Source organism: Manacus vitellinus, unplaced genomic scaffold, assembly GCF_001715985.3.
Source record: "Manacus vitellinus isolate BGI_N305 unplaced genomic scaffold, ASM171598v3 scaffold_3_pilon, whole genome shotgun sequence".
Taxonomy (NCBI): domain Eukaryota; kingdom Metazoa; phylum Chordata; class Aves; order Passeriformes; family Pipridae; genus Manacus; species Manacus vitellinus.
In genome coordinates, this window is record NW_021940535.1 from 42823493 (window position 1) to 42835012 (window position 11520).

The 11520-nt window shown below is 42.9% G+C and overlaps 1 protein-coding gene across 1 annotated transcript; it reads right to left on the reverse strand.

Annotated features, from left to right (window-relative positions):
* Positions 1-10026: 10026 nt before the first annotated feature.
* FZD8 (frizzled class receptor 8) lies at positions 10027-11520 on the reverse strand (the record flags this gene model as incomplete). The annotated part of the gene is made up of 1 exon (XM_018075183.3): positions 10027-11520. A coding segment is annotated over one exon (879 nt), but the record flags the coding sequence as incomplete, so codon positions are not given.

Here is an 11520-nt window from a genome sequence, read left to right on the forward strand (position 1 = left end):
TTACAGGAAACTGAAGAAAAGCTGTTCTGCCTGCAGCCATGGACATTCTGCAGGGCTGGGGTGACTTAAGTTGCCTTAATTGGGCAGGCTTATATCTGAGAGGAAAAGCTTTGGAAAAGCTGCTTTAGACAGTCAATACAAGCTCAAGCATAGACCAGGAAGCTTAGTGGCAGAAAACCTTACCAGAGACAGGTCTGTGAACATAAGCGTGTTTTGGGAAGCTCTTTTATATGGGTTTTCCCATTAGAATGAGTTTGCCTTGCTGTGAGGGCTGTGCCAGCTTTGTGAGTGCTCAGGCAGGCACCTGTCAGTCTTGCTTTGGATACTGGTCTCAAGGAGCAGAGGGACCTTTGTCCTTCTCTTGAAGACTTCCGTATCATTTAGGTCGAAACACATGGTGGTGTTAGTCTGAAGTGGTCTGTAGCTAGGAAGACTTTTCATTACATTGGCTATTTTTCTTAAAAAAGAAAAAAACGTTCCTCCCTGTCAGGTGCCAAGTTCCCTTAAATCCTAGTTAGTGCACACCAGGAACCAGAGTCCCATCTGTCGAACGCCCACTGATGGCCATGAGGAATGGAGAACTTGTGGGTGTTTTTCTTACAGGGAGTGCTTCCTCTTGGCTGACAGTCCTGTGTAAAGATGGAAGCTTTACAGCCCACAGGTCTGGTGGGTATCCAATTCTGTCCCTGGCCCAGGCTGAACCGCTGTTGCCTTCCTTCTCCCCTCTGCCATAAGATGTTGGTGAGCTGGGGTTGGGCTCAAGCAGGGCTTTTAGAGGGGGTAGGGGGGTGCATACACACTAAATGAAGGGCTAGGACAGTTCTCAGGCTGTCTAAAAATGCCAGAGTTAAGTATAAGACCTCCATTCCCCAAAGTTTTTTGCTCTTTATTGTACTTAGCAAGCTGAGTTAACAAAGACTATGTTTCAGGAAACATTAGATTGAATCATGTTACTGTTTTATTTGAACATATTTGCTGCTCTCTAGAGGAGCTGATGGAACTTGCATGGATTAAGGATACATCGTTATGTACCTTAAGCAGTCCTAAAATTTGGATAAATGATGAAAACTGCAGAAAGGAAGCAAACCAAAGTAAACAGTTGCCTCTCTAAAATTTTGTCAGGAAATGAAGTAGCAGCAAAGTAGAATTCAAAGTATAAAATAAAGAATAGAGAAGTCAATACACCACAATGAGGCAGAAGAAAGCACATAGATATCATTGCACTTGAGGGGACTGCCAAGAGGTGATACTAAAATATCACCTTTTCAATAAATTATTATTATACCAATCAGAGAGAGATCTTGTCAAGAACAATCCCCTTCCCTCCCTAGTCCTTAGCAGATAGTATGCAGAATGCTTTTAAGGGGATCAAAGAGGTCAGAGCAGTGGCTAAGGAGCAACTTCTCTATTGAACAATCAAAACTATACACTGTGCCAGCTTGTACAAAGACATGACAGAGCCCAGCAAAAAGCGTGAAACTTGAGGAAGCAGCAACTCAAGAACATATCACTAAGCAAATACTGAAATCTTGCAACAGAGATGTGAGTGATGATAAAAATAATCACCAGCATCTCTTGGCAGGATTCAGCTCAAGGTTGTCACCTACAATTTGTCACATAGCTGTGAGATAGGTGTCCAAAGTCCCACTACTCTCTGAGGAGATCTGGTCAAGTCCAGATCTGGGCTCCAATAAGTTGCCCTTAAAAGTATCCGATGTTATTAGAATTGCCAGAGGGTAACTGGGATATTCACAACAGGAAGTTACAGGAGAGTCATGCTCTTTTGGAGAGGCAGGGAGAAACTGGATAGGAGTCTCCAGGATCACCTGGAGCCCTGAATTAAGGCAACTGAATTAAGGTCCATGTTACTTAAAGAGAATGGACTCAGCTTCCAGGACCCACTGACTACATTACTAACACTCTATTGACTGCAACAAGACCTCATAAAATAGCTTACCTTTAAAAAAAAATTAGGATACCTGCGTTTACATGTCTTAGTCTTGAGCTGAACCTCAGCCTTCACCTAAACATGGCACTTGCAGGGAGGGGGGTGGAGGGAGGAGAAAAAAAAAGTATGAAAATATTGAGAAGTATTTAAGCAGTGATAACAGCTGGAAAAGTACTACTGCAGAGGATGTTACCTTTCAACAAATGTAATACTGTTTTTATTTAGCAAAAGAGACAGAGAAAGCAAAGTTGGGAGAATAATATTTCTACTGACCTGGACTGTGATATGATGTCAAACAATTTCACAGTGGAATTATTTAGAAAAAGATCGGGAAAGACAAAAATTACATTGGTCATACCTTTCATAGATTTCAAAAAGACATTTTGCAAACCACCACTTCAACACTTCAAAATCTCCTAAAAAGCCAAAAGAAAAATTGACACTAAAGTCTAACTTTTACAAGTGCAGTCAATATGGCTACATGGCCATAGACTGAACTCTTTGAATTCTTGTATGTGTTGTTGGCACTGACTCAGTTGAGAGAAGTACATAAAAAGAAGTGTTGTAGCTCCACAGGAATATGCTAGGAGATGTAAATACGCAGCTGGACCAATCCTTCTGTAGAAGTAAAAAGATTTTCCAATGTTGACAGAGATACATGATCTCTTAGTATCAGAAAACACAGAGCATCAGAATCTGCCACCTCAGCCATTGCTTGTAAAGACAAGACATTTAGAGATAGACACATTTTATTTTAGGAGACATTACATAAAAGTTTGTTCTGCCTAGTGTTAGTGACCACTGACTGGAAATGAAAAATGGCAGGAGCTTCTTAAAAACAATTCTCTTACTTTTCTCCAAGACAGAATATAACACTACTTAATGGAAAACAACATAGCCATTTTCTTCCAAGAGACTGACATTATGTATATAATACCTTATATTCAAAATCTTGCATCATTTATTTGGGATTAAACCAACAGAGGGTCTATCAAAGCTGCTCTATGAACCTTATTCACTTTCAACTTCCACACTCACTGTTGGCTTTTGGACTTTACAGAAAATCGTACCCAGAATAATTCTCCATTACCTTCTTTTAAGACATGCAGAAATATACAATTTAAAAAAAAATAAAATTCTTATCTATTCTATTTTTCCGGAAGGAATTATGTTTGAAAGCACTGTGTAAATTCATGGGTTAAACTCTAATTCCGAAAAGCACTCTTATTCAGGAAAACAGTTGTGCATATACTTACTTTAAGCATCTTAAAAAATCTCACTGAAATCAATAGGACTTTGGCATGCACTTAAATAGTCCTTACCACCCTACATGCTTATGATCCACTTCTATTCAAGAAAGCAATCAACCACAAGTTTCTGAATCAGGATCTAAAGGTATTCTGTGAAAACCATTTCTATTCCAAGCTCTACTAATAAATTAGGGTTTTTGTGATTTTGCTTTTTTTTTTCATTAAGAATGTATAACATGAATGTGCTTTGCTTCATTTTAAGCTGCAAAGGCCCATTTTATGTACTGCTTGTTAAATCAGATTCTAATGATTCTTTCCCTCATGCAAATCTTTCCTCTCATTCATGGATTGTATTTAAATTCTGCTCAGCTTGCATTCATGATGCCTTGTCAGTGATTTGCATTGCTCTGATGCGTTTGCCCTGGTTGCACCCCTCACTCACTTTGGCTTGAGAACATAGAAGCCATAAATAACTCTTTAGCTGCTAAAAACAACACACACAATTCTTGTACACTAATGAGCTAGAGGATGGCAGCAATGAAGCTCCGTGTGGGTCTCTGTGTTTTCCTGATCTGGCTATTCCTAACGCCCTGCTCCGTATCCTGGAAAACCGGGATCTTCCAAACTGTCATAGCAAAATGCCACTTCCCTAGAGCTTTGCAAAAAAGTAAGTTTAACTTAAAAACCATAGTGATAAATGTGTTTTCCGCCCAGCAGGTTTGGAGAAAGAAAGTCGTGCAGCTCCCTGTGGAGTGGCTGCTCTCCCCTCTGCGGCGCTGGGAGGCTGCAGCTCCGTATGGCAGCGATGTACAGAGCACATGGTGCCCAAAGCTGCACAGTCTGTAGCTGCACGGGAAACATTTCCCCTTCCTTTCCTAAAAGTCAGATTTCATTTTGTTCCTGCTCTACATCTGGACAGAAATCCAAAGCAAGTAATTTGTTTCATAAGCCAGATTTCTACATTTTCTGATCTACATGGAAAGGGACTGATCAGATTTCAGCCACTAAAAATGATGAGGGTATTGTCTGTCAAACACATTTTGAATCAGTTCATAGCATAAAAACTATTCTTTCTTATTTCAGAAGACATGAAAATGGGACATTCTAGTCATAGGTTTATTTTCTGGGGAAAAAAATCAAGTATAAAAAATAATTTGAGAAGACTGATGCTTCTTTGTGAAGAATGCTGCATATAATTATCAATGACAAAAGTTTGGAGGAAAGAATATCTAATGCATTTAAAATACACCTGAAAGCACCTAGCAAGTCACACATAAGGCAAAAGTGATGGAATAAGAACAAATTTTCTTTTCTGCAACATATTAAAAAAATCAGATAGTGTTAAAGAGAGGTAGCCCAGCTTTCTCTTTTATAATACGTTGGGTAGCTACAGGAGTGTGGCCACATCTTCATGACTAAATGTCCATTTTCTTGGAAAGCTGCATTTCAAAAAAGGACATCTTAATCCTATATTCTTCTCTGCTTGTTGCAACGATGGTCACCTCTGCCCAGACGAGGACAGCAGTGATGTGTGCAGGGCCAGCGCCCAGCGGGGGTCGCGCAGGGGTGGGGAGACATCACCCAATCCACGGCCTCGCCACGCACCAGGGAGAGGAGAAGCTGAGAAAAAGGTGACAAGATGCAGAGCCTGTGGAAGGGCCTGGTGGTGGAATTCCAGGTCTCTCCAGTGGAGGGCACTGCTGGATGGCGAGCGCAGCGCCGGTTCCCTCCCGAATTCCGCTCCCGCCACTCCACCGGGACTCTCCGCACGCCCATTCCCACCAGAGTCCCTCCATCTGCCGGGACTCCTTGCCCGGTGCAACTCCAAAATTGTTGTAAACCCTATTTTCCATACCTCCCTGCCTTAGCGAATGGAGCAATGACTCGTTTTTCTCCATTCTTTTAAAAGCCGACTGGGCTCCAGCCCCTCAACATCCATTGCCCCGATTTGTCTCGGGCAGCCCCCGGTGACAGATTTGCTGCTGTACCTGGGTACTGGGAATGTGGGACTGTGGCTTTTGGCGGACTATTGGGGGGAAATTGGTGGGGAGGGCAGAGGTGTGAGGACATGCTTGTAAAATGGAGCTTTACTGAAAACACAGAGTGGAGTCAGGAAATCCAGGTTCTTCCCCTAGACTTGCATTTAAGTTTCGTTAGCCTGGGTATTATTACCACAATTTTTGTCTCACAAGAAGAAATTTGACTATTAATTAACAAGTGAATGTAAAGTGTTTTGAGAGCACAGATAAGAGACTTGTAGGAGTGAAAAAGTGTTATCTCAGCCTTCAAAAAGCTTGGTTCAGTATTTGACCTTAGGTAGTAGTTTCTGAAGTGATTTGACTATCCTTAGTCGCCTCATATTATTGCTCCACATTTTAACACCAGACAGTAGTTATTTCCATACCACCACAGCATTTATGATGTATGATCCTTTCTGCTGAACTAGTGAAATTCATATACCTGATTACAGTAATGATGGGCAGTTATAAAAGCTTAAATCAATACAGTTGTCTGAAGATTTCTAACTACATTCTCTTAAAGGCTGCCTAGAACTCATCATGACCACATGCTGGGAGCCTGTCCTGTTTAATATTTCTTCTTTGGAACATCATTTGTAGATCTCTTTATTCTTCTTAGACTCATCCTACTGTTCTCAGGGTGACCTTTGTTGCCCAGCCTCTTTAAGAAGAGATGTGCTATCTCTTCCATACCATCTTGTATGCAGAACAAAAAGAGAGGGAACATGGCCAGGATGGGCAATGGAGAGAGGTTGTTCCTTACCTGCTTCCCTATTAGGCCAGCAGCTGTATCGACCACGGTGTGTGGGAGTAGAAGTGTGTGCCTAGAGAAACACGGGCTGTGTGGCTCTGGAATGGGGTGCAGGAGCAGGGCATGCTACAGGCAGGTTGTAACAGGCACTTTGGAAACTGGTTGTGATTCCACTAGCTGGTTTGACTGGCCCACACTGAGCTTTCCTCCAGCATGATCTTGACTGTAGGAGAGCTTTCACTCCAGGAGCATCTTTTGTCATTTTTCAGTGTTCATTATCACCAGTTTGCTTTTAGGTGGCCTGTCTATCCCGTATAAAATTCCAAGTCTTTATCGACTGAGAAGGTTAACTTACTGAGCAGGCTTAGTTTGGCTTTTGCACTGCATGTAGTGCTTGTGACATAAATGTCTTGAGCACAGTCACTGGGATCAAGCAGTGGTCTTGTATTAATTTTCATATTCCAAAGTAGGCCTGGGATTCTCCCAATGTATTTCTTTTTCAGCTAGTGATTCCTTTTTAAATTTGGGCATTCTGCCTTGTCTCCTGGTACAAGTCTCCTCTTGTGAAAAACTGTTGCCAATTTCTTCTACAAGGCACCTTCATGTGCCTAGCGAGGTGTCCTCCCGAGTGAACCTGAAGAGAGCCTGGGCACCAAAGCTGGGGTGAAGCTGTGGGTAGTGTGTGCATACAGACACCCCTGCCTCCAGCTTTCCTACCCCTCCTGGGACTCTTTTTAGGACTACTCAAGCACACTTGAAGAACTGTTTAATAGGTGACCACCCCAACACTTTGCTTTTCAAATTCTACGTAAGAAAGAAGGAAAAAATACTCCTTGTGTACCAGTCTTAGCCTTCATAGCCTTCCCAGAAAGCCTGGTCACATTCATATTATTATAATATATGAGAATGACCTAATTCCTCTCTGTCTGAAGTCCCTTCCCTTCCATGATTGATTATCAAACCTCCAGGGAAGCTTCTCCTGCACAGGGAAAACTTTGAGTACATTGTAGGATACTTCCAGATAGCCCCCAAGGCCTTAGCAGAAGGGCCCAGGGAACGTGTGATGTCCCTGCTGAGGCTCTCCAGCACACCTGCACTGCTCTGCCTCCTTTTAAAATGCCCACCAGAAGCTAGGCCAGCAATGTGGGAGGCTGCAGCATTATTTAGTCATTGCAGCAGGAGGAGGAGAATAATCCACAACATTTTCTTTTGAAGCAGGAACATGCAAAGCAAAGAGGAGTCCTGGAAAGAAAAATAACACTTTAAAGGTACGTTGCTTATTTGGGAAGAAAAAAATCCCAAACCATGTTCCTCTGCTGGGTTGGTCACTCGCCTGAACAGAGCAGTCAGGCCTTTCTGTGAGCTATGGGAGGCTCTTAGTTGCCATTTGTGCAGCTCTCCAAATGTTGCTATACAAGTTGTGCTACGGGCCACATCAGTGACAGGGGAGCTTTCCCTTAGCTCTCTGGAGCTGGTGTGCGTGGATGCTGTCCCTGCCCATGGATGAGCCTGGGCCAGCAGGGATGCCGAGGGCACTCCTGTTCTGCAGGTAAGGGCTTGGGCCATGGTCTGCTGGTGCTATTTTTAATAGCTTTCTGTCAAATGTAAGGGAGAAGGCAGTTTATCATCAGATCTTGAAAGCTAACATGTATTTCCTACCAATGACACAACAATATTTTTTTGGTCTTTATATGAAATGTATCTTTAAATTCTGATAAAAGATATCCTAATAATGTGAAGTTCTTTGTAGTCGTGGATTTGTATTTCTTTTATACCTAAATGACTTGCTGTTGGTGTTTATGTTTTTCCTTATACACGAATTTTATGCTGAATCACAAAAATCTGCACTTGTAAGTTAACTTCTTTAGCACCATTTCCCTATCTTTGTGTTTCTAGTGATTTGAATTTTGCCTCATTTTTATTTGTTTAGCCTTTGCATTATTACTCAGTCAATTCCAAAGCAGGCATCTTGGTAACTTGACTAGCTCTGAGACTCCTTTCCTGCCTAAATTCACCTGTAACACCCCTTGGCTCGTTCTAGAATAGGTTAAGCCACAGGACTACTTCCTTTCTTTTACTAGAAATGCTTTTATCTCAGTACCAGCAACCTGTACCAGCAGTCTGCAAGAGACCTATCTAAACAAATTCTCAGACAAGAGTTGTGGCTGTAGCTCCCCTCTGTCTTCCTTGCTAGAACCTGCTGGAGGGGAACTCACTCAGATTTTTATCTGCAGAACTGACTGTGCTTCTATATGTGGAGCTTCCCAAGCAGGAAGATCTCTACCTCAGCCCTGCTGACAGCAGTGGAAAGTGCCACGTTGATCTAAATGTTTCAACAATTGTGAAAAAAAAATGTTTCCAGCAATACAAGAAAATACTAGAGCCTCTTCAACTTACAGGTATATCAATATTCTGATCCTGGTCAATTGGTGTATAAATAGGTACCATGAACAAATTCCAGTGGAACTTCCTTTGCATTTGAGAAGTTAAAACTATTTTTCCCTCTAAGGTGTTAGGAGCATTTTAAATTCCTCCTTTTCATGATCCCAGTAACTTTGTAGAAGTGAAGTCTATTAAGTTAGGAGATCTTTGAAAAGGACACCAATAATCAAGTCAGTGTTCAATGAAACAAGGTTTTTCCCACAAATCATGACTGATATCTGTGTCATTAGTAGGGCAGCTGCCCATCTCTTATCATGATTGGCAGGTTAATAAGGGACCTGGGGCTATCTTTTCACTGCTAGCACACAACCTAACCAATTGCTTTTAAATTATTGTTAATTTGACAGAATATAAGCAGAAGACATAAAAATATCTGGAATAATGTCTAATGCAGTTTTTACTCCTGGCATTGTGAGTACTCGCATTTTAGAAAACAGATTAGAATGTAGTTAATACATTTTAAATTTTTTTAGACACTCAGTTTTTAAAGAAAATCTTGTAGTAGTTCTTTGGTTCAATTAGGAGCAAAAGAGAAGGGAGTTTTGTAATGCAATTGTCCTGTAAAGGAAAATGTTTTAAATTGGGGAGATTATGTGAGCAGACCACCTGTAGGGCATTCATAGCTCTTTTCTATAATGCTCCAAGCCATGCCTTGCTGCCTGCAGTCTGGCTAACAATGCAGGGAAAAGCTGTTTAAAAGGCTGTTCTCCCTTTTCCCTCTGGTGTTCACTAACTGTTACAAGTCTTCCTCTTAAAATAAAAAAAAAAAAAAGTCCCATGTCCCTTTAATTGAAGAACTTTAAGGCTCCATGGTGGCCAATTGGTCTGCAACAAGAGGAACCAGGCAGCAGGGAAAGAAACTTCAGACTATACATCACGTTTGGTGAAGAGAAAAGATCAAAGTTTTCCAAACTCAAAAGAAACCAAGTTCCCTACAGATTAACCCTATTCATTTAGCTCCTCTTAAAGGAATGATGTTCTGAGCCACTGGGCAGACAGGTAAAAAGTTCAACAATTGCCAAAGCATTCTTCTGTTAATTCAACAGCCTTCTGCTCAAATAAATTAGCTTAGTCCTGACAGAAGAACAATACCTTTTCTCTTGAAAAAGCACCATATTTGATATACAAAAGTTAAGATGTTAGTTTAATCTGTTAAGAAGAGATTGATCTAACAAATCTCAACTCGCTGTTCCACCAAAGTACATGATCTATGAATTTAAAACATTAACCTTTTACACTTCAGTATGCATCCCAGGAAAGGCAGGTGCTTACAGAAGTGCAGACAACAGATACAAGAGGCCTCTGTGCACATTCCTAAAATAACACCCATTTTAAAAGGATACTTAACATGCCATGTGAGATGACTCTTTTGTAAAGGCTCAGTTTAAAGATACTGTCATCTTTCAAAAAGCAGAGAACTATGGCAAGGCATCTCCCCATTCTGGCAAACACTTTTTCAGAACAACTTGTTGAATGACTTGTTTTCTTGTGTCTACATATCTCAATACTTTAACAGGTAATGACTGGAGCATGAATGCAGTTTGTAGTTTATACAACTACCTAAAGATATAGCAGTTCGAAGAACCAAGGCAAGAGTAGGGGAAAAGCTTGAAAAAGTCATTTATCAAAAGTCATTTTATTGACAAAATAGAATACTCATATTTGCTCTTACAGGGGTAGCCTCTAAACATTTTTACAAAAAAATTTACAGACTGTATAGCTTTGGATATATACATATTTTACACATCTGTACAAGGTAACAAATAATTATATAAATACATCCTTTAATGTAGGAAACCCGTATTTAGCTGGGGTGTATAATTAAGACATGTTTTGTTTCAGTCTATATTGTAAGGCATTTGCCTGGTCATCAACATCTCAAAAACCTGCAGTCCCAGCAGACTCCCACCTCAGGACTGGGGGGAGGAAGACCCTCCCTCCCTTGAGTAAAGAGTTGCTGTTAGTCCAGAGTGACTCAGAAGCTGCTGTGCCTTGCCCTCTGTAAGACACGGGTGAGCCTCTACCCTCCTCTGCCAGCAAAATAATAAGCTGGCTCCTTGAAGTACATGCTCCCTGCATATGAATGGAGGGGAAGGAGGAGGGGGCTGGAGCCTGGGGCCTCTGCCAGCTGCATTGTTCTATACAAGCTGTGGCTAATAAGGACCATTAGGGGTTCATTAATGGCACCAAACAGTGAGGGGGCATTTTAGACAGGCCAGTGTCCCTCAATCCCTAACCTTTGGCCTCTTTTGCCCTCCTCATACTTGAGACAGGGGCATCTGCTTGGGATAGGAGACAGAGCTGGCAGTGCCTGACATCACTGTAGAGTGAGCCACCACCTCCAGCCCCAAGTCCTCCTGCTGCGGTGATTGCTGCCTGCCCACCTGCTCCTGCCCCTGCGCTCCCAGCCACGGCAGCACCTTTGCTGGCCCAGCAACAGCGAGTGCAGAGGGCTCTCCAGGACTCAAGGGTCTTGCCAGACCAGACCCAGACGCCGGAGGTGATGCCCACCACCAGGCACATGAAGTACTTGAGCATGAAGACGGCATAGTCAGGGCGGCGGGCCTGGTCAGGCTGTTGGTCACGCAGGCAGGGACAGTTGTGCGTGGCCTCCCAGCGTGGCCGGTTGTGCTGCTCGTAGAAGAGGCAGGCGACCACGCTGGCAGCTGGCACAGTGTAGAGCACGGTGAAGAGTCCCAGGCGTATCATCAGCTTCTCCAGCTTATGGGTCTTGGTGGGGCCACCCTGCTGTTTGATGACACTGCGGATACGGAAGAGTGAGACGAAGCCAGCGAGCAGGAACATGGAGCCGATGGCCAAGTAGATGAGCAGCGGTGCCAGCACGAAGCCCCGCAAGTTCTCCAGGCTCTGGTTGCCCACGTAGCAGATGCCAGCCACGGGGTCCCCGTCCACAGAACTGAGCGCCAGCACAGCAATGGACTTGACGCTGGGGAGCAGCCAGGCGGCCAGGTGGAAGTACTGTGCGTAGCCAGCGATGGCCTCGTTCCCCCACTTCATGCCGGCGGCCAGGAACCAGGTGAGGGAGAGGATGACCCACCAGATGGAGCTAGCCATGCCGAAGAAGTAGACGAGCAGGAAGACCACGGTGCA